This window comes from Pristiophorus japonicus, chromosome 11 (assembly GCF_044704955.1).
Source record: "Pristiophorus japonicus isolate sPriJap1 chromosome 11, sPriJap1.hap1, whole genome shotgun sequence".
NCBI lineage: Eukaryota > Metazoa > Chordata > Chondrichthyes > Pristiophoridae > Pristiophorus > Pristiophorus japonicus.
In genome coordinates this window covers 86,277,420-86,305,048 of record NC_091987.1, presented here as the reverse complement: position 1 = coordinate 86,305,048, position 27,629 = coordinate 86,277,420, and the positions used below count along the sequence as shown (strand labels likewise).

The 27,629-nt window shown below is 43.2% G+C and overlaps 2 protein-coding genes across 5 annotated transcripts in view; one reads left to right on the top strand and one right to left on the bottom strand.

Moving 5' to 3' along the window:
* The window catches only part of LOC139276145 (sentrin-specific protease 7), a 142,324-nt gene extending 127,749 nt beyond the window's left edge, over positions 1-14,575 (bottom strand). For all 3 annotated transcript variants that reach the window (XM_070893672.1, XM_070893674.1, XM_070893675.1), the window contains exons 1-2: positions 14,235-14,575; positions 13,701-13,810 (exon numbers count right to left, since the gene is read on the bottom strand). The gene's annotated coding sequence lies outside the window, so the exon portion shown is untranslated. The remainder of the gene's footprint in view (positions 1-13,700; positions 13,811-14,234) is intronic.
* A 75-nt stretch (positions 14,576-14,650) lies between these two features.
* LOC139275788 (putative protein ARB2BP) lies at positions 14,651-25,782 on the top strand. 2 transcript variants are annotated; one of them, XM_070892990.1, is made up of 2 exons: positions 14,651-14,920; positions 24,496-25,782. In XM_070892990.1, the coding sequence occupies exons 1-2, from the start codon at positions 14,726-14,728 to the stop codon at positions 25,546-25,548; spliced, it is 1,248 nt and encodes a 415-aa protein (XP_070749091.1). In that variant the 5' UTR covers positions 14,651-14,725; the 3' UTR covers positions 25,549-25,782. The 2 variants fall into 2 exon arrangements, with proteins under 2 accessions (XP_070749091.1, XP_070749092.1); XM_070892991.1 differs by having other exon boundaries at positions 14,771-14,888.
* The last annotated feature ends 1,847 nt before the right edge of the window (positions 25,783-27,629 follow it).

Here is a 27,629-nt window from a genome sequence, read left to right as displayed (position 1 = left end):
TTGCATCAACTGCCATGATGCGATGCATGTTGTCACAGACAAATTGCACATTCATGGAGTGGAAGCCTTTTCTGTTCTTGTACATCTCGGAATCCTCCAAAGGTGCTCGCAACGCGATGTGGGTACAATCAATGCAGCCATGTACCTTGGGGAAGCCAGCAATCCTGGAGAAGCCCACAGCTCTGTCACGCGTTGCCTGGGAGGTCATGGGGAACTTTATGTAGTCATTCCTCCTGGCATATAGTGCAGTTTACCTGCCGAATGCAGATATGTGTTGCATGTTGAGAAATGACGCACACATCCCGAGTTATGGCCTGGAATGATCCAGATGCATAAAATGAAAGTGCAGCTGTAACCTTTACTTCAACTGACAATGCAGTCCTCCTTACGCTTCTAGGGTGCAGGTCTGCTTTTATTAACTCACAGATCTCGGTTACAATTTCTTTGCGGAAACACAGCCTTCTCACACATTCTGCACATTCACGGAGTGGAAGCCTTTTCTGTTCCTGTACATCACTGAGGTGCAGGTACGAACGCGTGTTTCGATATACTCGATGTGGGTAAGGCTTCCTGCTCATCATCCTATGTGCTCTGAGGTTCCTCAGGTGACGCTGCCTAATCAATCTTCTCCTCCCCAACACCATCATACAGAAGGCTTGCACGAGATATGGCATCGTCAATATTGCCCCCATAATTAAATTGTAGCCTTGCAATAACCTCAAAACAGCAGGGCAAAGCACTCACACCTCTTCTTTGCTCTCTCTCTCCAAGGTGCACACCCTAGTATGGAGCACACCCTGGTCTGTGCATACGCAATAGGCTTGCTTACAACGGGAAGCTCGTCATTCAATGAAGACATTTGAGGCAATAAAGTGTAATGCAATTATTGAATTTTTTCAAGTACCACCCCACCACCGAACGTCTCCTACCGGGCGAGGGTTGGAGCACCAGCCAGCTTCCACACCCCACCCTTCCCTCCCCCCCCCGAGGCTTCTTTTGAAGCTGCTGATGTGAACAGTATTGGCGATGAAAACAAAGCTTTTAGAAATTGATCATTTATAGCCTAAGAAATATAAGTGGCTGGCAGTTCAGTTCGGTTTCCACCCCACCCCCGCCCCCCCTCCCGGGCTTTTTTTTTAAGCCGAGCCCAGAGCCCATGTCCGGGTGAGGGAGCGATTCTGCCGGCTGATGCTCCGACCCTCGAGCCCAGTGAGGAGATGTTTGGTGGTGGGTGGTACTTTGAAAAAAATCTAAAATTCAAGAATTGCATTAGACTTCCAATTTTACCCTTTTGACTTTGAAAAAAATTAAGATTTATGCTGCATATTCTCTGCCTTCTTGACTCCCTCCAAAACTTCAGCTAAAAACTGATTTTATAATGTGCGCTGGTTTTTCTCTAGTGCCCAGACGGCTTTTTGGGAATGGTCACATATGCCAACCTAGGAAATATGTAAGTTGCTTAAATCTGAAAAACTGGCGCAGACATCAGGTTACGCCTCTATGATTCAAAAAAAATCATAACCTAAAAAAAATCGTACCCAAGTGAATTACGTTGACGCAGAAAAACTTTGGGGAAACTTGGAGATTTTATTGACTCCAAAATGAGGGAGAAAACAAAAAAAATACAATGAAAACAAAGCTACCTGCACGATGCAAAATTAATTGGTGGAATACACAAGCATCCCAGCCCCCCACAGAGCAATGCATATTACTCTAAAATGCTGAATCAAGCTTTGCACATAGGTGAGAAAATTTACGACTGTAATAGTAAGTAGGAATCAAAATAAATCGCCAGTATTTTTTAAACAACAACTGCTATTTAATCTTCTGTCAACTCGCATAATCGAATAAATAGTCCCTTGCATAAAATCTAGTCTCGCGCATCATCATTATCATAATAGGCAGTTCCTCGGAATCGAGGAAGATTTGCTTCCGCTCCTGAAATGAGTTCTTTGGTGGCTGAAATATCCAGTACGAGAGCCACAGACTCTGCCACAGGTGGGACAGATATTCGCTGAGGGAAGGGGTGTGTGAAACTGGTTTACCGCACGCTCCTTCCGCTGCCTGCGCTTGACCTCTTCACGCTCCCGGCGTTGAGATTCGAAGAGCTCAATGCCCTCCCGGGTGCACTTTCTCCACCTAGGGCGGTCTTCAGCCAAGGACTCCCAGGTGTCAGTGGTGATGTCGTACTTTATCAGGAAGGCTTTGAGGGCGTCCTTGTAACGTTCCCGCTTTGGCTCGTTTGCCGTGAAGGAGCTCCGCAGAGCATTTGCTTAGGGAGTCTCGTGTCTGGCATGCGAACTATGTGGCCTGCCCAGCGAAGCTGATCGAGTGTGGTCAGTGCTTCAATGCTGGAGATGTTAGCCTGGACGAGGATAGTGATGTTGGTGCGCCTGTCCTTCCAGGGGATTTGCAGGATCCTGCAGAGAAATCATTGATGATATATCTCCAGTGACGTGAGGTGTCTTCTGTACATCGTCCATGCCTCTGATCCATACAGGGGGGCGGGAATTACTACAGCCCTGTAGACCATGAGCTTGATGGTAGATTTGAGAGCCTGGTCTTCGAACATACTTTTCCTCAGGCGGCCGAAGGCTGCACTAGCACACTGGGGGCAGTGTTGAATCTCCACATCAATTGCTGCTATTGTTGATAAGAGGCTCCCGAGGTATGGGAAATGGTCCATGTTGTCGAGGCATGAATCTTGATGACTGGGGGACAGTGCTGTGCGGCGAGGACAGGCTGGTTGAGGACCTTTGTCTTACGGATGTTAAGCGCAAGGCCCATGCTTTCATATGCCTCGGTGAATACATCGACTGTATCCTGGAGTTCAGCCTCAGAATGTACGCAGACGCAGTCTATAGTGAATAACACCTTGTGAGGCACTAACATTAAATATGAAAACCCATGGTGCAGTTTATTATCTAGTTTTTTATTTTATTCTTAGTTGACTAAAGGTTAAAAATATCCAACACTAAGCAATATTCACACACACACACACACACACACAATGCTCTTGTTTAACAAGCACTGACGAAGTAGTGCTGAAGGATAGCTGGAAGCGTGCAGTGTACAACTACAGACTCCAGTCGGGCAGTTTAGATATGCGAGGAAGTACGAGTGGAAACAATAATTACATCGATTCATTTTTTATTACCTCTGACTAATGATCGACACCATATCACCATCATCATAGGCAGTCCCTCGAAATCGAGGAAGACTTGCTTCCACTCTAAAAGTGAGTTCTTAGGTGATTGAACAGTCCAATACGGGAACCACAGTCTCTGTCACAGGTGGGATAGACAGTCATTGAAGGTAAGGGTGGGTGGGACTAGTTTGCCGCACGCTCCTTCTGCTGCCTGCGTCTATTTTCTGCATGCTCTCGGCGAAGAGACTCAAGGTGCTCAGCGCCCTCCCGGATGCACCTCCTCCACTTAAGGTGGTCTTTGGCCAGTGATTCCCAGGTGTCGACAGGATGTTGCAATTTATCAAGGAGGCTTTGAGGGTGTCCTTGAAACATTTCCTCTGCCCACCTTGGGCTCGCTTGCCGTGTAGGAGTTCCGAGTAGAGCACTTGCTTTCGGAGTCTTGTGACAGGCATGCGAACAATGTGGCCTGCCCAATGGATGCATATACACACAATGTTTATTATTCAATTACGTGTGCTTTTCGGATTACGAATTTCAAAGAGAAGAATTTCGAATAGAAGATCAGCCTTACCAATCACCCAGCCGTTGAGAATAACTTGCAAGAACTGAATCAGTGTCGGTTTTATAAAAGAGCAGGCTTTAAATTACCTCTGCCACCTCTGGTTGCGGACCCACTGGAAATTCTCTACAGACCACAGTTTGAGAAACACTGTATTAAGGGGATACAAATCCCCTTTAGCACAAGTTGTTCTTATTTTTCTCCTAATGAGATTCTCCTATGTAATGCACTATTTTCCCTGGATCATTATTGAAATAATACTCAATTCCCAGAAGACCTTTGGTATTTGGTACTATACCACAGGCACCCAAGAATCCCTATGGAAGAGTTGAAAGGGTACCAGAGAGAGTTCCAGTGTATTGAGAAACTGTTGAGGAGGGGAATACTTACTTTCCTACACAAAATATTCAGGCCATATTATACAATTGTTTTTAAACTTCGTGCCCCCCCCCACCCCACACCCCCCCCCCCCCCCCCCCCCACCTTAAACCTATACTTACTTCCAGCTCCTCATATCTGCCTTACGGCAGTCAAGGGAAAGGAAAGATACTCTGCATAACAAAGCTTGATACTCAAGCACTCCAGCTTTCCCAGCCTAGCATCCATTTCATTTTGAATGTCTCTTATTGTTTTTGTCTCTATTATCTTGTCTGGAAGATTATTCCAAAGAATAAATGATTCTGTTTTAAATTTGTTTTTTTACTGATTCAAATATTTTCAGTTCTCTTATTGTTTAATTCAATGTAAAAAAAAATTGCGCGTGCCTCAATGAGGTACATTGGCTCCCAGTTGAGCAATGGCCCAATTTAAAAATTCTCATCCTGGTTTTCAAATCCATCCAAGGCCTCGCCCCTTCCCATCTCTGTAACCTCCTCCAGCCCCACAATCCTCCGAGATATCTGCGCGCTTCCAATTCTGGCCTCTTGAGCATCCCTGATTTTAATCGCTCCACCACTGCCGGCCGTGCCTTCAGCTGCCTAAACCCTAAGCTTGGAATTCCCTCCCTAAACCTCTCCGCCACTCTTTCCTCCTTAAAGAAGCTCCTTAACACCCACCTCTTTGATCAAGCTTTTGGTCATCTGCCCCAATATCTCCTTATGTAGCTTGATGTCAATTTTTGTTCGATATCGCTCCTGTGAAGGGCTTGGGACGTTTCATTACATTAAAGGCACTAGATAAATGCAAGTTGATGTTAAATCCTATTGTCACCTCACCGCTCTGTCTCTGCATCTTCCTCCAGCCCTACTACAACCTCAAAATCTGGCCTTGAGCCTCCCAATGCCTTCACCCCACCGTTGGCAGTCATCCACCTAGACCCACGTTCTTGGATTCTCTCCTTAAACCCCACTGCCTCTCCACCTCAGTCTCCTCCTTTAAGGTTCTCCTTAAAACTCACACCTCTTTACCCAAGCTTTTGGTCACCTATTCGAATATCTTTTTCTTTGGTTCAGTATTCATTTTTGGATCATGCCTCTAAAGCACTTTGGGACATTTTCTACATTCAAGGTGCTCTATAAATGCAAGTTGTTGTTGTTGACAAACATCACAGCAAATTTATCCTGAAAACACAATCCTGTACAGATTGTACAACTGATAGTCATTTACTTAAGCAGCTTAGCAGGTAACAAGATTAAAAGCTATTTTCTACATTAGAAATTCTACAAACAGTTAAACAAACATAAAAGTATGAACCTAGGGTACTAAATTAGTTTTTCATTCTCTATTCTCCCCCTCCAAAAGCACATTTACAAAATAGTTAGATAGAAACATAGAAAATAGGTGCAGGAGTAGGCCATTCGGCCCTTCTAGCCTGCACCGCCATTCAATAAGTTCATGGCTGAACATGCAACTTCAGTACCCCATTCCTGCTTTCTCACCATACCCCTTGATTCCCCTAGTAGTAAGGACTTCATCTAACTCCTTTTTGAATATATTTAGTGAATTGGCCTCAACAACTTTCTGTGGTAGAGAATTCCACAGGTTCACCACTCTCTGGGTGAAGAAATTCCTCCTCATCTCGGTCCTAAATGGCTTCCCCCTTATCCTTAGACTGTGTCCCCTGGTTCTGGACTTCCCCAACATTGGGAACATTCTTCCTGCATCTAACCTGTCTAACCCCGTCAGAATTTTAAACGTTTCTATGAGGTCCCCTCTCATTCTTCTGAACTCCAGTGAATACAAGCCCAGTTGATCCAGTCTTTCTTGATAGGTCAGTCCCGCCATCCCGGGAATCAGTCTGGTGAACCTTCGCTGCACTCCCTCAATAGCAAGAATGTCCTTCCTCAGGTTAGGAGACCAAAACTGTACACAATACTCCAGGTGTGGCCTCACCAAGGCCCTGTACAATTGTAGCAACACCTCCCTGCCCCTGTACTCAAATTCCCTCGCTATGAAGGCCAACATGCCATTTGCTTTCTTAACCGCCTGCTGTACCTGCATGCCAACCTTCAATGACTGATGTACCATGACACCCAGGTCTCTTTGCACCTCCCCTTTTCCTAATCTGTCACCATTCAGATAATAGTCTGTCTCTGTTTTTACCACCAAAGTGGATAACCTCACATTTATCCACATTATACTTCATCTGCCATGCATTTGCCCACTCACCTAACCTATCTAAGTCGCTCTGCAACCTCATAGCATCCTCCTTGCAGCTCACACTGCTACCCAATTTAGTGTCATCCGCAAATTTGGAGATACTACATTTAATCCCCTCGTCTAAATCATTAATGTACAGTGTAAACAGCTGGGGCCGCAGCACAGAACCTTGCGGTTCCCCACTAGTCACTGCCTGCCATTCTGAAAAGTCCCCATTTACTCTCACTCTTTGCTTCCTGTCTGACAACCAGTTCTCAATCCATGTCAGCACACTACCCCCAATCCCATGTGCTTTAACTTTGCACATTAATCTCTTGTGTGGGACCTTGTCGAAAGCCTTCTGAAAGTCCAAATATACCACATCAACTGGTTCTCCCTTGTCCACTCTACTGGAAACATCCTCAAAAAATTCCAGAAAATTTGTCAAGCATGATTTCCCTTTCACAAATCCATGCTGACTTGGACCTATCATATTACCTCTTTCCAAATGCACTGCTATGACATCCTTAATAATTGATTCCATCATTTTACCCACTACCGATGTCAGGCTGACCGGTCTATAATTCCCTGTTTTCTCTCTCCCTCCTTTTTTAAAAAGTTCTCTGCATATCGCTAATGAAAGTTACTAGGAGCATAAGAAACCCCACATTATTGGAATTTTCATAAACACTGTGCACTGAACTATTTCATCAAAGCCATTAATTACAAATGTTTTAATGGATTTACATTTTAAACTGGGATGGCTTATCTAAACAAAGTAAATCAGTCTCTGCAGCTGGATGTGTGGCTTCCTATAAAGGATGCAAGGGATTGGTGACCCATCCACCTCCACGGAGGTGTGTGGGGGACCTGACCCATCCACCTCCATGGCACGAACCTGGTATTGCAGTACTTCCAGGAACGGTGCAGTGGCTCTAGGCCTTTTGGCTAAGAGCATTGGCGCAGAGTGATCCTTGACTGGTGCAGGGTGACCTCTGGCGTTTGACAAAGAATTGTAACGATTGGATAACGATTGGACATGAATTTAAAAAAAAAAGGATGCAAAATAATTCTATTATATTTAGGACACAGAACAATTAACAATTGAAAAATGTTAAGAGCAAAGGGCTCTATCTGGATTGAGATTGCAACAAAAAAGTCAAAAAACTATTTTTAAAATACTCACATCTGCAAAGCTCACTTCTGACCTACTTGTGCAGTAAAATCATCTGAGGCCACAATTTGTAAGTTGTACATAACTGAACCATTACAGAAGATTTCAAAAGTATCTTGAAAGAAGTGCCAAATTTGTCGTCAGAAAACTCGAGTATTTGTTCCAGCTTTATAACACTGGACATATTCCCCTTCCCCTCCCATAGAGTAATATGCTTTCGGTAATCTTTTGAAAAAGATGGTTAATTCCGTATTTTAACTTTTATGCAAAGGGAAGACTTATAAAAGCAACGAGAGGGGCTTGGGATGCTTTATTATTCCTATATTATGCAAATGTTTAAACTAATTCTGTTGCAGTTCATATTCGTGGAATAAACATGGAGATCTGGTTTAATTATTGTTTTGGTCTTATAGATGACAGATAGTCTGACATCTGTGCAATGTTATAGAAAATGAACAGAGGAGGCATCCTCAGCAAGTCCACGGGCTATACGAGTATGGAGCGAACCAAGTTGGAATGAACCACCACTTGAGATAAACAGCGTTGCAATATTCAATCAATGGGCTTTGCAGAACATGAAAGGCACAAGAACAAGGTGTCTTGAGGATTTCAACTCTAACAGCTTTTCGGCCCATCTTCTACAATTAAGAACAAGACCCCAACTGTGATGGCACTTATGGGTGAATAGCTCACCAACATAATATAGTCACATAAGAATGGACAATTGAAGGCGATATTAGAGGGACACAAATCACCTGGGGTAGAACTGTATCCTAGCATTGGTCACCACCTTGAGGAGAAACGGATAAAGGAGAGCAAAACTGACGCAAATACTTGAAATGTCAGTAGCAATTTTCCCAGCCCAGGCAAATCCAAAATGGTCTTGAGCCAGTGCAAAATACAGGTCCAATCAAACCAACAGAGGCACTCTGGGAAATATGCACACTGTTGTATAATCCAGTGCAGAAACCCCAAATTGTAGTTCTTCACGAAACCAAAAGAACTGTACAAAAGGTGAGGATTTCCTTAGAAAGAGAGGAGTGCATTGTACTTTGTACAAAAAGTACTTCTTTCTGTCTTTTTTAACTGGCCATTTCTGTAAAAAATAATTTTGAATTCCAGTTTGAATCAAACAAAACCAAAATTGCAACTATCTGCTTTTTAATCCACTGTGGCTCAGTAGGTAGCACACTCGCCTCTGAATCAGAAGGTTGTGGATTCAAGTCCCACTCCAGGGACTTGAGCACATAAATCTAGGCTGACACTCCAGTGCAGTGCTGAGGGAGCGCTGCACTGTCGGAAGTGCCGTCTTTTGGATGAGACGTTAAACATCTGCTCTCTCAGGTGGATGTAAAAGATCCCATGGCACTATTTCGAAGAAGAGCAGGGCAGTTATCCCCGGTATTCTGGCCAATATTTATCCCTCAATCAGCATAACAAAACAGATTGCTATTTCTGGGAGCTTGCTGTGCGCAAATTGGTTGCCGTGTTTCCCACATTACATCAGTGACTACATGCCAAAAGTGCCTCACTTTGAAACATCCGGTGGTTGTGAAAGGTGCTATATAAGTTTAAGTATTTCTTTTCCTTCTTTTTTTAAAAACAAAAAAAATTGCCAAATTATTAACAGAGAAACCAAAAACTCTTCTCTGTAGGATAAATGCACAGTAAGGATGTTGAGCTCATGGTGATACTATACTAATACCTTCTCTGGAAAAAGATGATCAGCAGCATTAATTGCTGCATGCAAAATTATAAATACAATTATCCAAAAAAGTACATCTGAATCTCATTCACAATACAGACTATGTTGAATAAAGAGAAAAACATGGCAGTAGTTATATAGGGAAAGATAAACAGATGCTGCAATGATTTGAAAAAACACCTTCAACATTCAATTAAGTGAGCAAATTGTACCTTCAGGGGTGGCTATTGTTTCACTGCAACAATAAAGCATCTGCAATGTTTGAAAAAAAAATCTTCCTTCATGCCCATGATTTCCATAAACATTCCTAATCTCACCAGAGGCGAGGTGTTATCCCTCAGAGTGCAAAGAAAGAGGGGAAAAGCCCTATAGAACAAGTCATCTGGGTTCTCTTGTGCAACTACCAGTATTTTGATAGAATAGGATTGGCCTGGGTGTAACCTACCTGCCAGATCCTCTCTACTGGAAGGTGGCATGTGATCCAAAAGGACCCAAAATGGGGAACAAAGAGAGAATTTTTTTTTAGCACTTTTTTATGTTTTGTTTGATTTTTTAAGAAAAGAGTCAGTTCCTTCCTCCACATTAAAAGAATCTAGGTAAAAGATAGCAGAGGCATTACTACACATATTTAATAATTTGTTAGAAAAAGGTGTAGTGCCAGAGGACTGGCGGATAGCTAACGTAATACCTATACTTAAGAAGAGGGATAGAATATGTCCAAGGAATTATAGACCAGCTTAACATCGGGGGTAGAAAAAATAATGGAATTCCTACTAAAGGAGAAATAGAAACCAAAATATAATAATGAATAGTCTGCATAGATTTCAAAAGGGAAAACTTTACTTGACCAACCTGATTGAAATTTCTGAAGAGGTAACAGGGAGGATAGACAATGGCAATGCAGTAGATGCACTGTATATGGTCCACGTCTCTGAGCCACACAGGAGGGTGGGTATCACTACAGCCCTGTAGACCATGAGCTTGGTGCCAGATTTGAGGACCTGATCTTCGAACACTCTCTTCCTCAGGCGGCCGAAGGCTGCGCTGGCGCACTGGAGGCGATGGAACCTCGTAGTCGATGTCTGCCCTTGCTAATAGGCTTCCGAGGTATGGAAAGTGGTCCACGTTGTCCAGGGCCGCGCCGTGGATCTTGATGACTGGGGGGTAGTGCTGTGTGGCGGGGTCAGGTTGGTGGAGGAGCCTTGTCTTATGGATGTTTACTGTAAGGCCCATACTTTCATACGCCTCAGTGTAGATTTTGACGATGACTTGGAGTTCAGCCTCTGAATGTGCGCAGACGCAAGCGTCGTCCGCGTACTGTAGTCTGACGACAGAGGATGGGATGGTCTTGAATCTAGCGTGGAGGCAACGAAGGTTGAACAGGTTCCCACTGTTACTTTAGCTTAGTTTCACTCCAGCGGGGAGCTTGTTGAGTGTGAGGTGGAGCATTGCAGCGAGGAAGATTGAGTAGAGGGTTGGCGCAATGACGCAGCCCTGCTTGACCCCGGTCTGGACATTGATTGGGTCTGTGGTGGACCATATACAATAGACACCTCAAATCGCTGGAGAAATACCACCATCGATGCCTCCGCAAGATCCTGCAAATCCCCTGGGAGGATAGACGCACCAACGTCAGTGTTCTCAATCAGGCCAACATCCCCAGCATCAAAGCACTGATCACACTCGACCAGCTCCGTTGGGTGGGCCACATTGTTCGCATGCTCAACACGAGACTCCCAAAGCAAGTGCTCTACTTGGAACGCCTACATGGCAAGCAAGCCCCAGGTGGACAGAGGAAACGTTTCAAGGACACCCTCAAAGCCTCCTTGATAAAGTGCAACATCCCCACCGACACCTGGGAGTCCCTGGCCAAAGACCGCCCCAAGTGGAGGAAGAGCATCCGGGAGTACACTGAGCACCTCGAGTCTCGTCGCCGAGAGCATACAGAAAGCAAACGCAGGCAGGAAGAGCATGCGGCAAATCAGACTCCCTACCCATCTGTTCTTCCAATGACTGCCTGTCTCACCTGCGACAGAGACTATAATTCCCGTATTGGACTGTTCAGTCACCTGAGAACTCACTTTTGGAGTGGAAGCAAGTCTTCCTCGATTTCGAGGGACTGCCTATGATGATGATGAGTAGATGTAATTTATCTAGATTTTCAAAAGGTCTTCGATAAGGTACCCCACAAGGTCAGAGAATACGGAGTCGGGGACAAGTAGCAGAATGGATAGCTACCTGACTTCAAGATGGAAAGCAGAGAGTAGGGGTAAAAGGTAGCTATTCACAGTGGCAGAAGGTGGGTAGTGGTATTCCACAGGGATCAGTGCTGGGACCACTATTGTTCACAATTTAGACTTTAGAATCAAAAACACAATTTCTAAATTTGCAGATGACACCAAATTGTGGGAGACAGTCAATAGTGCAGAGGACTGCAACAAATTACAAGAGGACATCAAAAATCTTGCAGAATGGGCATATAATTGGCAAATTGAGTTCAACACAGATAAATGTGAGGTATTACATTTTGGTGGGAAGAATATGTAGGTCACTTATTACTTGGAGGGTGCGAGTCTAGGTGGGGTAGAGGAACAAAGGAATCTCAGAGTACAAATACACAAATCACTAAAATTTGCAACATAGGTTAGCAAGGCCATAAAAAAGCAAACCAAGCACTAGGGTTTATTTCTCGAGGTATAGAATTGAAAAGTAGGGAAGTTATGCTAAACCTGTATCGAACCTTGGTTAGACCACACTTAGAGTACTGTGTACAGTTCTGGTCGCCATATTATAAAAAGGTGTAGAGGCACTTGAGGGTGCCGAGAAGATTTACAAGGATGATACCAGAAATGCGAGGGTATACATATCAGGAAAGGATGAAGGGGTGACTTAATAGAGGTCTTTAAAATTATGAAAAGGGTTTTGATAGAGTGGGATAGTCACCAAGAAATCCAATAGGAAATTCAGAAGAAAATTCTTTACCCAAAGAGTGGTGAGAATGTGGAACTTGTTACCACATGGAGTGGTTGAAGCAAATAGTATAGATGCATATAAGGGGAGGCCAGATAAGCATATGAGGGAGAAGGGAATAGAGGGTTATGCTGATAAGATTTAGATGAAGACGGGAGCTCGAGTGGAGCATAAACGCCAGCATGGACTGGTTGGGCCAAATCACCGGTTTCTGTGTTGTCTATCCTATGTAATCCCATTAATTCCCTCCCTCTTGCTGGGGGGGGGGATGTCTTTACCCCTCATCTTTGTATACAAATCTCTAGGAGGTTAGAATTTTCAATGAGTCAACAGTGGACTTTGGTGTTGGACACTGGAATGCTGCATTTAATTTCGTGGTGTGCCAGTGGCAGCACTGCAATACAAGAGAGATAACACCTCTGGGGGCAAAGCATCACGTTAAGAACTGGCTTTTCTCCACAGCATCAGAGGCACTGCACCACCAATGGCAAACAAAGGGAGATGCTCTTTTCCCCAATGCCATCAGTGTCTGATGTCCATAATATAAACAGGGTGAATTCCAAAGCACCAGCACATTCAATTCTGTAAAATATAAACAACCTAATAATGGGAAATTTGAGATTCAAGACACCAGGACACACTGCACTATTGACAAGGGCATGATATGGAATGCAAAAATTCCACTCTCTACATATCCACAAAGTATTAACTATAATTCTTTTAAAATAATAAAAGATTGTCCAAAGAGTCAGGCACAGATTATGTCCGTTATGATATTTGCTTAACAAACAGAAAAGGCCTGTCCGAGTGTGAAGGGCATCACACCCTGAAAAAAATAACAATTGTGTAAAAAAAACTTTATAAATTCTAAACACTTAATAATGTTGTCAAACAATGTCCAGCACATAATTCCATTTATGTGAAAACATCAAATTTATTTTTAATTACTATTTTGAGATTCAATTCCTATTACAATGGAAATCACAAAATATCTTGAGGAAATCTACAAGACGTTTCATTCTATTCGCCCCAATTCCAAAACAATATTTACAAGAGACAAAAGTAATGTTATCAGAGAGTTGATAAAGTTATACATTCAAAAAAATATGAAAAAACAAGAATTGGTTCATAGAATACTTACAAATAATTATCATTACCAATTTGTTTCCTTTTCCTGGTATTCAAAAAATAAAGTTTGTATTGATTTACTGCTGTGTTGCCATTCGGATTTTAGCAAACCATAGTGGTGGATAATTATATATGTGTATATCCAGCAGTACAATTATAGATGAAGTACCATCACTAGTAGTGGTAGTAGCTGTTTAGATGTGTGAAGTGAATACCACACAAGATTGCACAATGTAAAAGCATATTTGATTATTTTTTCTGCTCACTCTTCCTTTAAAATCAATACCAAGTCTTTCCGATTCTATCCTGAATATTAACGTTAAACAATTTTCCATGTACCTCGCACTACTTCGACACATCACACTTAATTCCTGTACCACTTCACCCATCCCACTTGGTTCAGGACAGCGCTATTATAAAACAACATATTCTAACTCACCGTGAGCAGTGCCACAGGAGATCTGCAAGATGGTGCTGCAGCAAGTGAATTTTCAGGTCAAATTGGTGCTAGATGTCAGTCACTTCCATTTGTTGTAAACCAGTACAATTCTGAAACAAGCAACACCACCAACATCAAAGGATTGTCATTTCCAGGATTTTTTGTTTATATAGTACACATCATATCAGAATACACAATTCTGATTATGTACATCCTGACTCACTATCTTCCTTCTCCACTCAGACTTACCAAACGTTTTATCCCCCACCAAGATAATGTCTCTGGCTAATTCCCAAGTGAATGCAAAACTGATCAAAAAATAAGTTAGGTTTTGTTTTAGGCTGTGAAGGGTTCACATTCATACAGTCGGATCTCCAGCAGCAAAATAAAACAGCAGCAACCAAAACAAAACGGCTGGAGAAAAAAAAACATTTGTAATCCAGTTGCATCAACACTTGCAGCAACAAACACCCTTAAAAACCAAAATGATCAAAAAAAACAATGGTCAAAACAAACAGCCGGATCTGTACTCACCTCAGGAGGTTTGGTCCAAGAGATCTGTGTGGCTGGCTGCGATATTATTATTTAAAAAAATAGAAAGAAAACATATATATATATATATATATACACACACACAATTAGTAAGTTGACAGGAAACTGAGCGGCCCGAGCTGGCTGCTCGCAGTTGTCGATCCGACAGCTCGCAGGAAGCTCAGTAACGGTCAGAGCAGCGGCCGCCCGCAGGCCGCGCTCACCCACAGCACGGCCCGCTGACAGCCCGCCTCGGCTCGTTTCTCTCCGAAATGGAAAGATCCCAGCAGCGACAGCCCGGCCTCTCGCTCTTTTACGCCCCCACACACTCTCTTTTTTTTCTCTCTCCCAAGGGTAGACAGGAAGGAATCTGCCTCACACGCCGGAAGGGGAGGAGCATGCAAAACACACGCACAAATCTCTTCAAGGACCCAGACCGCAAGTAAACGGGGGAAAAAATGCTGCTCCCTATTTCTTTTTAAGGTCGGCAATGCATGGTCGGCTCTCCAGCACAGAAACAAACCATTCGGGCCCAGCTGGTCACCAGCCTCCTCCTCCCACTTGTCATCTCGCCCTATCACCATATCTCTCCCTCATGGGCTTATCCAGATTCCCCCTTGAATGCATCTGTGTTATTCGCTTCAACTACTCCGCATGGTAGGCAGTCCCACATTCTCACCGCTCTCTGGGTAAAGACTTTCTACTGAATTCCCTGTTGGATTTATTTGTGGCTATCTTATACTTGTGGTCTCTAGTTCTGGTCTCTCCCAAAAGTAGAAATATTTTCTCCACGTGTACCCTTTCATAATTTTAAAGACCTCGGTCAGGTCATCCCTCGGCCTTCTCTTTTCCAGAGAAAAGAGACCCTGGCTGTTCAATCTTTTCTGATAGTTATAACCTCTTAGTTCTGGTATCATCTTTCAGTTCTGCTTTTATACTTGTGAATCTTTTTTGCACCTTCTCCAATGCCTCTTTATCCTTTTTATAACATTGAGACCAGAACTGTACACAGTACTCCAAAGTGTGTTCTAACCGAGGTTGATACAAGTTTAGTAAGTCCTCTAGAAAAGAACCCAAGTGCCTAGTTTGCTTTTTTTTAAATAGCTCCACTACCTCTGTCAACCCCTCCACTGTCTCTAAATTGTCAGACTGCTTGTCAGACATCTAGTACTGGATGAGCAGAAACTAAATATTGGGAAGACCAAAGCCATTGTCTTCAGTCCCTGCCAACAACTCCATACCTCTCCTGAGCAACTGTCTGAAGCCAAACCAGACTGTTCGCAGCTTTGGTGTCATATTTGACCCTGAAATAAGCTTCCGACCACAAATCCGCACCATCACTAAGACTGCTTATTTCCATCTCTGTAACATCGCCCAGCTCCGACCCTGCTTTAACTCATCTGCTGCTGAAACCCTTATCTCTAGACTTGACTATTCCAAGACACTCCTGGCTGGCTTTCCACGGGCTATCTGTAAACTGGAGGTTATGCAAAACTCTGCTGCCCATGCCCTAACTCACACCATCACCCCTATGCCCACTGACCTACATTGGCTTCCGATTAAGCAATGTCTTGATTTTAAAATTCTCATCCTGCTTTTCAAATCCCTCCATGGCCTCGTTCCTCCCTATCTCTGTAATTTCCTCTAGCCCCACAACCCTCTGAGATATGTGTGCTCCTCTAATTCTGGCCTCTTGAGCATTCCTGATTTTAATTGCTCCACCCTTGGTGGCCATGCCTTCAGCTGCCAAGGCCCTAAGCTCTGGAATTCCCTCCCTAAAACTCTTTCCTCCTTTAAGATGTTCCTTAAAAATTACCTCTTTGACCAAGCTTTTGGTCATCTGCCCTAATATTTCCTTATGTGGCTTGGTGTCAAATTTTGTTATAACACTCCTGTGAAGTGCTTTGGGACATTTTACTACATTAAAGGTACTATATATAAATACAAGTTGTTGTTGCATCGTTAGTTTTAGTGATTTGTGTATCTACCCATGGATCCCTTTGCTCCTCTATCCCATTTAGACCGGGGCTGAAATTGCCACTTTGGGAAAGGCCCGTTAGCGCCTCCTGGAGTTACTAATTTTTATCGCCCGGACACGGCGATCAGACCGCCCACCCACACCTCCGAAATTGCCCCTGGGATTCTGCTGGTGAAAACAGATTTGTGCCATGCATCGTACTTTTTGCCCTGGGCGGGGCTACACATGGCAATGATGTAATCGCCATGCGCACCAGTACGCCTTTGTGACCTGTGGGGCGATACCAGCGACAGCTTTGCAGGGTGCGAAGCTGTCGTAGCTGGGACGCCCAATCCACCGCGACTGCCATCTTTTTTTTGTCGCCTGACTTTGCAGTCGGCCCGAAAGTGGCGGCTGCGGCCCCATCCACCCTTAAAGTGGTGGCGGCGGCCCGGTTGAAACCCTCCTTATTTAAGGAGGGATATATTTGCATTGGAGGCAGTTCAGAGAAGGTTCACAAGGTTGATTCCTCATAAGACAACCCCCTCATCTTGGAAAAGGTTGAGGCAGGTTGGACCTATACTCATTGGAGTTTAGAAGAACGAGAGGTGAACTGAAACGTATAAGATTCTAAGGGGGCTTGACAGGGTAGATGCTGAGAGGATGTTTCCCCTTGTGGGGTAATCTAGAACTAGGGGGCATAGTTTCAGAATAAGGGGTCGCACACTTAAAACGGAGACAAGGAGACATTTCTTCTCTCGTGAATCTTTGGAATTCTCTACCCCAGAAAGCTGTTGAGGCTGGGTCATTGAATATATTTAATGTAGAGATAGACATATTTTTGAACGATAGGGGAGTCAAGGGTCATGGAGATTGGGCAGGAAAGTGGAGTTGAGGCCAAGATCAGATCGGCCATGATCTTGAATGGCGAAGCAGGTTTGAGGGGCCAGATGGCCTACTCCTGCTCCTATTTCTTATATGACCCAGTGGGCGCCATGAAAGCGGCTGCAGAGTTCGCAGCGGTCCTCACCTTTAAACGAAAGGGATGGATGTTGTGTTTCATCAGCATAGTGCTGAGTGCAGCGCTTCCGCCCCGTTAATGCCCCGGCAGCGCCCCGCGGAGGCTATTCCCGCCTCCGATACCGTCCCACAACTTTTTCTCTTTCTAAGCACCCAATCTCTTAATTCAAATTGTGCGCTCCAAATAAGTCGCAGGGCAATTTAGCATCCTTACTATCCAAGCAATATGTGGCCTCCTTATTCTTTCTAACAAACTGCACCCCCTCATACTTACATGAAATTCATTTGCGAATTAAACACCCATTCTAAGCTGGTTTTCTCCAGAGGACGCAATAGCATTTTGAAAGGATTGAAGTACAACGTGAATTTTTTTTTTAAAGAAAAGATTAGGAGAGGTCACTAAAAGTTGATGGAAAGATTGGGTTTTAAGAAGGCTTTCAAAATATAGAAGAGGTGTTGGGGACTGAATTCTAGAGAGTAGGCCCAAAGTGGCTTCAGACTCTGCCATGAATAATAAGGCAAATGAAGGTCAGTGAACCAGCCAAAGAATGCAGGAGGGGTTGACAAAGGTAAAATAGTTAGAGACTGGTAGGGATTTTAAGATGTTCTCTCCAACACTTTTTTGTCTCCTTAATTAACAAATTCGGAAGAGTAAATGGCATGATGGACACTGCTTGAAGGCTGCTAGATTAGATAATGGGAAATTGTCCAGGGTGCCCAATCCTGGTTACTAACCAGCAATCCTGACCAGAAGTGCAATTGAGTGCATGCTGGGAAAGGGGAGGACTATGTTTGGTTATGATGTGTCCATGGCCAAATCATCTACCAACACATGAAGAATGGCCACTTGAGCAAAATACCAGAAGGTGGACAGCAATCATGAAAAGTACCTCAACTATGGTCAGTGCCATCAAGAAGGGGTAGTACATTAGAGTGGAAAAAGTTGAAGAGAAAGGTTTTTCAGCCATTTGACTGAAATTACAAGAAAGATAATTACAGATAACTCAGCAAGATATTGCAGTATAAAACTTGGCACATAATACATATACAAACTATGTTTTTAAAAGTACAAAATCTTAGTAAAAACAGAAATGCTGGGAAAACTTAGCAGGTCAGGCAGCATCTGTGAAGAGAGAAACAGAGTTAACAATCAGAACTGGAATATGTTGGAGATGAACGGGTTTTGAGCAAATCCAGAGCCAGTTGGTGGCAAGTACAGAGCCGGGCAGGTAAAGAACAAAATGGAGATCTGTGATAGGGTGGAGTCATTAAATGGCAAAGTGATGATGGTGCAAGGCAAAATGAGGTGATAATGAGATGTTTAGAAACAAAATGTGGGTCCACAGGAGATGTAATTGGTTATAGCAGAGGAGGAGGGAAGCATGGAAAATCTGACGAAGCAGACAGGTAGATCCCACAGTCTGTGTACCAATAGGGGATCTTGTTTTTCTAAAATCCAATGGCAGTACTGCTTTATACGTCTGTCAGGCTAATTTGATCAACTGGGCATTTTCAATAGTTATGATGAACTGATTTTGTATGTAAAGTAATTCGCCAAATTAGAAGCACTAAACTTACAAGTTCCTCTTGACAATACAAGTAATTTTTCAGATAGTAATTAAGGGCCTCAAATTTCCACATGGACTTTTTTTTAGTGCAGTTGTAGAGGTACGTCCGATTTTTTTAGTGGCCCGACTGCGACAAAAAAAAAGTTTCAAGTTTCGCTGGCATAACCTTTCATTTTGGAGCGGCGCAGATGTCCTTAAGCTCTGTGGGTGGAGCTTAAGGTCTGCGCCAAAAGACAGGTTGCCAAGGGACGCTCTGAAGGGCTGAGGCACAATAGATCACTAATTGAGACTTGGGACTGAAATCTCAACATATGAAACAATATGAAATTCCTTTATTCCTTTTTAGCATTTATGGATTTTTTCACTTCTACAGTGCCGGTGCCGCTGCAATCCCGGGCCGAAAGGACGCCCCTGCACCAGCCCGCTATCATCCCGGGCCAAAAGGACCCTGCACCGGTCCGCAACTATCCCAGGCCGAAAGGCCCCGCACCGGCTCACTGCCATCTGGGGCCGAAAGTCTCTGCACCAGCCTGCTTCTACCCCGGGCCAAAAGGCTCCTGCACCGGCCCGCTTCTATCCCGGGCCAAAAGGACCCCCAGTGCCATGTCTTCAGTTCCTCTGAAACAATGGCGTCTTCTCTCCGCTGATTTTCTCTTCTCTGCGCCGATTTCCTTAAAGTGTAGGGAAGGTTTTTCAGAAGGGTGCAGTGTGCCGTTTTAGAAAAAAAATTGTACTTGGCCAAACTCGCTTAAATGGCCAGAAATTGCGCACCCGGCAGGTTCTGCCCCCAGTGGTGTTAAAAAAAAATCAGGTACTAGAAAAATCGGACATACCTACTTTAGAATGACGCAGAAACTTTGGTGAAACTTGCAGATTTTAGTCTGCTCCCAAAAAAACAGCGCAGAATGGTGGCGAAAATTCAGCCCCACGTCACAGCACTTGGAGAGGGGAACAATTATTTGTAGCAAGGTCTTATACAAATTCAATTGTTGCTGGTCCTTAATACAGGTACAAATTGTGTAGATTAACTGCATCTGTTCAAGTACAGCTGAATTCATTATTCAAATAATTAAGTCTATTGTGTAATGATCTCATAGTAAAGGATCCTCTTGGGAAGAATAATCATAGCATGGGAGAATTACAAATTCAGTTTGAGGATGAGAAAACTAGGTCTCAAATTAGTGTCCTGAACTTAAATAAAGGCAATTACAAAGGTATGAAGGCAGAGTTGGCTAAAGTGGACTGGGAAAATAGATCAAAGGGTAAGATGCTAGATGAGCAGTGGTAAACATTCAAGGAGCTATTTCATAACTCTCAGCAAATATATATTCCAGTAAGACCCTAAGAGAAGGACGAACCACCCATGACTAACTGAGGAAGTAAAGGATGGTATCAAATTGAAAACAAAGGCATACAATGTTGTGAAGAATCATCATCATCATCATAGGCAGTCCCTCGGAATTGAGAAAGACTTGCTTCCACTCTAAAAGTGAGTTCTCAGGTGACTGTACAGTTCAATGCGGGAATTACAATCTCTGTAACAGGTGGGGCAGACAGTGGTTGAAAGAAAGGGTGGGTGGGGAGTCTGGTTTGCCGCATGCTCCTTCCGCTGTCTGCGCTTGATTGCTGCATGCTCTCGGCGACAAAACTCAAGGTGCTCAACGCCCTCCCGGATGCGCTTCCTCCACTTTGGGCAGTCTTGGTCTTGTGAATAGTGGAAAGCCAGAGGATTGGGAAAATTTTAGAAACCAGCAAAGGACAACTAAAAAAATAATAGTTTGAGAGTAAACTAGCAGGAAATTTAAAAGCAGGCAGTTAGAGCTTCTACAAATATATAAAAGGGAAGTGAGTAGGTAATGTAAATATTGGTCCCTTAGCGGATGAGACAGGGGAAGTAATAGTGGAAATAGGGAAATGGCAGGGACTTTGAACAAATATTTTGTATCTGTCTTCATGGTAGAAGACACTAAAAGCATCACAATAATAATCAAAGGGCTATTGGGAGGGGAGAACTTAAAACAATCACCATCACTAGAGAAAAAGTACTAGGGGAACTAAAGGCAGCTAAGTCCCCTGGACCTGATGGCCTGAATCCTAGGGTCTTAAAAGAAGTCGCTGCAGAGATAGTGGATGCATTGATTGTAATCTACAAAAATGCCCTGGATTCTGGAGAGGTCCCAGCGATTGGAAAACCACAAATGTAACACCCCTATTTAAGAAAAGAAGGAAACAGAAAGCAGGAAACTATAGACCAGTTAGCCTAACATCTGTCATTGGGAAAATGCTGGAGTCAATTATTAAGGAAGTGGTAGCAGGACATTTAGAAAATCATAATACAGTCAAGCAAGTCAGCATGGATTTATGAAAGGGAAATCATGTTTGACAACTTTGCTGGAGTTCTTTGAGTATGTAACGAGCAGGGTGGATAAAGGGGAACCAGTATTTGGATTTCCAGAAGGCATTCGATAAGGTGCCAATAAAAGTTTACTGCACAAGATAAGAGCTCACAGGGTTGGGGGTAATATATTAGCACGGATAGAGGATTGGCTAACTAACAGAGAACAGAGAGTCAGGATAAATGGGTCATTTTTAGGTTGGCAAACAGTAACTAATGGGGTGCCACAGAGATTAGTGCTGGGGGCTCAACTATTTACAATCTATATTATTGATTTGGATGAAGGACCGAATGTAATATAGCTAAACTTGCTGATGATATAAAGATAGGTGGGAAAGCAAGTTGTGAGGAGGACGCAAAGAATCTGCAAAGAGATATAGATAGGCTAAATGAGTGGGCAAAAAATTGGCAGATGGAATATAATGTGGGAAAATGTGAGGTTATCCACTTTGGTAGGAAAAATAAAAAAGCAAATTATTATTTAAATGAGAGATTACAAAATGCAGTGGTACAGAGGGATCTGGGGCTCCTTGTACATGAAACAAAAAGTTAGCATGCAGGTACAGCAAGTAATTAGGAAGGCAAATGGAATGCTGGCCTTTATTACAAGGGGGATGGAGTATAAAAGTAGGGAAGTCCTACTACAACTGTACAGGGTATTGATGAGACCACACCTGGAGTACTGCGTACAGTTTTGGCCTTCTTATTTAAGGAGGGATATACTTGCATTGGAGGCAGTTCATAGAATGTCCACGAGATGAAGGGGTTGTCTTATGAAGAAAGGTTGAGCAAGTTGGGCCTATACTCATTGAAGTTTAGATGAATGAGAGGTGATCTTATTTAAATGTATAAGATTCTGAAGGGGCTTGACAGGGTAGATACAGAGAGGATGTTCCCTCTTGTGTGGCAATCTAGAACTAGGCGGCATAGTTTAAGAATAAGGGGTTGCCCATTTAAAACTGAAATGAGGAGTAATTTCTTCTCTGAGGGTGGTGAATCTTTGTAATTCTCTACCCCAGAGAGCTGTGGAGGCTGGGTCACTGAATATATTTAAGGTGGAAATTGACAGATTTTTGAATGTTAAGGGAGTCAAAGGTTATAGACAGCGGGCAGGGAAGTGGAGTTGAGGCCAACATCAGATCAGCTATGATCTTATTGAATGGAGCAGGCTCGAGGGGCCAAATTGGCCTACTCCCGTTTCTATTTCTTATATGCTAAACAGAGGAAATAGCATGCTATAAACGGAGCCAAGCAATCTCATAATCAGCGGATCAGATCAAAGCTGTGCAGTCCTGCCACTTCCAGTAATGAATGGTGGTGGACAATTAAATAACTAATGGAAGTAGGAGACTCCATGAATATCCCCATCCTCAATGATGGCGGAGCACAGCAAGTCAGTGCAAAAGCAAGCCTGAAGCGTTCGCAACCATCTTCAGCCAGAAGTGCCAAGTGGATGATCCATATCGGCCCCTTTCTGAGGTCTCCAACATCACAGAAGCCAGTCTTCAGCCAATTCGATTCACTCCATATGATATCAAGAAATGGCTGAGTGCACTGGATACAGCAAAGGCTATGGGCCCCAACAACATCCTGGCTGTCGTGCTGAAGACCTGTGCTCCAGAACTAGCCATGCCTCTAGCCAAGCTGTTTCAGTGCAGCTACAATACTGGTATCTACCTGACAAAATGGAAAACTGCCGAGGTAAGTCCTGTTCACAAAAAGCAGGAGAAATCCACTCCTGCCAATTACTGTCCCGTCAGTCTACTCTCAATCATCAGCAAAGTGATGGAAGGTGTCATCGACAGTGCTATCAAGCGGCACTTACTCACCAATAATCTGCTCAGCTGCTCAGTTTAGGTTCCGCCAGGACTACTCGGCTCCACACCTCATTACAGCCTTCGTCCAAACATGGACAAAAGAGCTGAATTCCAGAGGTGAGGTGCGAGTGACTGCCCTTGACATCAAGGCAGCATTTGACCGAGTGTGGCATCAAGGAGCCCTAGTAAAATTGAAGTCAATGGGAATCAGGGGGAAAACTCTCCACTGGCTGGAGTTATACCTAGCACAAAGTAAGATGGTTGTGGTTGTTGATCATCCCAGCCCCAGGACATCACTGCAGGACTTCCTTAGGGCAGTGTCCTAGGCCCAACCATCTTCAGCTGCTTCATCAATAACCTTCCCTCCATCATAGGGTCAGAAGTGTATGATGATTGCTGATGATTGCACAGTGTTCAGTTCCATTCCCCACGCCTTAGAAAATGAAGCAGTCCATTCCCACCTACAACAAGACCTGAACAACATTCAGGCTTGGACTGATAAATGGCAAGTAACGTTCGTGTAACGCAAGTGCCAGGCAATTATCATCAACAAATGAGTGTCTAACCACCTCCCCTTGATAATCAGCATCATTAGCATCACCATCAACATCCTGGGGGGTCACCATTGATAAAAAACTTAACTGGGCCAGCCACATAAATACTGTGGCAACAAGAACGGGTCAAAGGCTGGGTATTCTCTGGCGGATGTCTCACTTCCTGACTCCCCAAAATCTTTCCACCATCTACAAGGCACAAAGTCAGGAGTGTGATGGATAACTCTCCACTTAGATGAGTGCAGCTCCAACAGCATTCAAGAAGCTCGTCACACTCCAGGACAAAGAAGCCCGCTTGATTGGCACCCCGTCCACCACCTTAAAAATTAACTCCCTCCACCACTGGCGCAGTGACTGCAGTGTGCACCATCTATAAGATGCACTGTACGAACTCGCCACGGCTGCTTTGGCAGCATCTTCCCAAACCCGCGACCTCTACCACCTAGAAGGACGAGGGCATCAGGCACTTGAGAGCACCATCACCTGCAAGTTCCCCTCTAAGTTACACACCATCCTGACTTGGAAACATAGTGCCGTTCCTTCATTGTCGCTGGGTCAAAATCCTGGAACTCCCTAACAGCACTGTAGTAGTACCTTCACCACGAGGACTGCAGCGGTTCAAGAAGGCGGCTTACCACCACCTTCTCAAGGGCAATTAGGGATGGGCAATAAATGCTGGCCTTGCCAGTGACGCCCACATCCTGGAACTAATTTTTTTAAAGTTACAAAGAACTTTAGAACCATCATTAATATAATTAATTAAACAACATTGTTCAAACCAATCACACCAGCATAGACAAAGGCATGGATATGTATTGCTCCTGAACCAACAAAAATGCTTAAACCTTTGTTTGGGTGCAGTAGTGTAGGCAATGGACAGCATAATATTATCAGTTTAGATTATCTACTGAATTAAGAGCCAATTCAGAATACAGGATTGTATTTTTTTTTAGAAAATGGGAGATCAAGTGATTCCTGAACAACTGGAAAATGCAAAAAGACTGGAAGATTTTAAATACTTTTTCAACGAAAAAGGACAACTGAGGCACACTGAAACAAACCAACCATTTGTTTTCAAACAATATAGTAATGCAACCAACTTGAACCACCAATGGTACAACGTCTTTGGAACAGTTTTGGCTGAGTATGTATACGAGCTCTTAGAGAAAGAATGTCTATTGAAACGAGTCTATATACCCGTAGATGCCGCAGAGGATACCCTTAAAAGTTTCTGCTTCATGAGTGAAGGTGCCTTGACTAATCCTTCCAAGTTAATTGTTCTACTGCAAGATCGTGGAGTCATGCGGGCCGGTTCATGGTCCCAGAAATTGATTGTGCATGATTGCCTGGACACTGGCACTCAAATCCCTTATATTAAGAAAGCTCTAAGGGAGCACTATGAAGTGATGGTATTAAACCCTAATGACAACTTTATGGCTATTAAGCAAGATGATGCTGCAGGCACAGAAGAGAAAAAACATTGTGATTCTGATCTAAGATTTGAAAAAGTGATTGAACAAATACCAAAAAGGGGTTTAGAAAGTGCTGAACAGCACACCATCTACATTTGGGACCACTTTATATCTAAGTCTGCTGCTATGAGTGTAGCCTTCATAGCCCATGGCTATGGTGGGTTGGCATTTGTGAACCTACTAAATGAACGTAGAGATGTAATGAGCAAAGTATATGCTGTGGCCTTCATAAACTCTGCTCATGATGCAGACCATCAAAACGTTGGGCAAACAGGTTGGAACTGGATTGAGAAAAATTGCCGTAACTGGTTGTTGAGTCCCAAACCTCTAGACAAGCCTGTAGCTTCAGTGAAGATGGACTGTGCAAAAGTTTCTGCAGGAACCGAACACCATGATTTGGCCCCTACAACTTGCTTTCACTCCATTTTCAAGTACTTGAAGAAAGTTTCAAATGTGCAGAAAACTAATCAGTTCACTCGATCGCCAATTGTTACAAGAAGTTCAAGTAAGAAACTACTGAAAGCAAAAAAATAAGGGATGTAGTGTTGCTTGTTGAATTAAGTGAATGCAATAAAGCAACAATACTTCATAATGAAACAAATAAAACAGAATTAAGGGTTCCCACACCTGAAACGTCGACTCACTCTCCATAGATGCTGCCTCTAGTGTTTTTTGTTTGTGTTACAGATTTCCAGCTTCTGCAGTATTTTGCTTTTTGTTAACAATGGTTCGCAATGATTACCCAAATGTCTTGAACATTTGGGCCCAATCTAAATTCCACTCTCTTCTACTGAGATTTTACCTTGTGAAAGATAAAATTGTTGAGTTATTTAGGGAGAAATGTTTTTCAAGTGTTCCTCCTGGTCACTCAGATTTTGCATGTGGCCTATTGCTATGTGTAGTAGCCTGGATGGGAAAGATGTGCTTAAAACTATACTCTTAAATTTGTAGTTTCTCAGAAGAAATATCCTTGCCCCCCCCCCCCCTCTCCAAAAATGTAGAGCTTCCTCGAAATAGTGATTTACATTAATTTAGTTTGTTTCTGTCGACAGTGTCCTAAACTTCTTCTAAGCCTGAAGGTTTTTATATTTCTGAAGATAAAACATTTCCCCCTTTAAATTAATGTGAATGGATAGAAACAATCTTGTGTATCGCTCACATCAAAATGGAGGCATATTAATAACATGACTCATAAACCTTAAGGCACAGCCAAAACATTGACTCCAGCTTATTAGGTATGGATTAGATTAATTAAATAGTCAGTAAGTCCTGTTTCAACATTCTGCCCTATCACTTTGCATACTTTTGTGTCATTTTCACTTATGTCCTGGCCAATATTTATCCCTCAATCAGCATTACAAAAAAAATAAATTATCTGGTCATTGCTGTTTGTGGGACCTTGCTGTGTACAAATTGGCTGCCACATTTCCTACATTACAACAGTGACTACACTTCAAAAAAGTACATTGGCTATAAAGCACTTTGGAACGTCCTTCGGTCATGGAAGGCACTATATAAAATGCAAGTCTCTATTTCTCTCTCTATCTCTGTCTCTTTTTTATTTCTTTGTCTCTGTCTCTCTTTCACTGTCTCTTTCATTCTCTTTCTCTTTCCATCTCTCTCTTACTACTCTCCTCCATGAATACAGCTAGTAATAAAATCATTATTTTTGTAATGTTCCAAAACCAGTAATCTTCTCTGATTTGATTTTGACAAAGTGACAATCATCAAAGACCAGAATCTCCCAGGTTTGATCCCTGGGTTGTGCTGCGTTAGCTGATACCTGGCCACTGAAGTGCTACATAGGTGTATTTACTTAAAGTTGCAGAAAATATATTCCTATCATCTCCAATTTTTTTCATAGTATGTGTAGATGGCATGGTCTGTTAGCCAATTATTTTGGTTAAATCAGCAACACAGTGTGTGTAACTGGACAGTGCTATGGAAATCATAACCAATGGCAAACCTGGCAGCCTTACACGTGAAGTTATCTATATTGCATTCATTGCCTTTATGTTGTTGTTTATTTTTCAAAATTAAAGTTTGAGTGGATGGAATAGGAAGTTCCCTAGTCTATGTTTTGATTAACGGCTACACAATGAGCACTAGCAATGGCTTAATGGGTGATTGTACCATATGATAGGATACCAAACCATAAAAGAGCAGGAGCTATCTCTGAGTTAGCAGATATTGGGGTCGCATTAAGGAATATTGGCCTCAATTTATGGTTTTGGGAAAGGGAGAAATCTTCCATGTTTTTTGCGCCTGGTTACTATCCAGTGCCCACTTCTGGAAAATGAATATTGGATGAAGGCTAGCTTGGGCTTGGTTGCGTTGTTCCGCTCCACCACCAGTGTACGGTGGCTGCAGTGTGTATTATCTACAGGATGCATTGCATCAACTTGCCATGGCTTCGTCAAAAGCACCTCCCAAGCCTACAACCTCTACACATAGAAGGACAAGGGAAGCAGAAGTATGGAAATACTATCACCTCCAAGTTACACACCATCCCGACCTGGACATATATTGTTCCTTTGTTGACACTGGGTCAAAATTCTGATACTCCCGACTTTACACCATTGTGGAAGCACCTTCACCGCATTGGCTGCCACAGT

Excerpts from the sequence above, each read along its gene's own strand:
- LOC139275788 (XM_070892990.1), top strand. The coding sequence starts at position 14,726 with ATGGTCGGCTCTCCAGCACAGAAACAAACCATTCGGGCCCAGCTGGTC. Across the intron at positions 14,921-24,495 it reads ACATTCTCACCGCTCTCTGG|AAAATGGGAGATCAAGTGAT; the intron begins GTAAAGACTTTC and ends ATTTTTTTTTAG.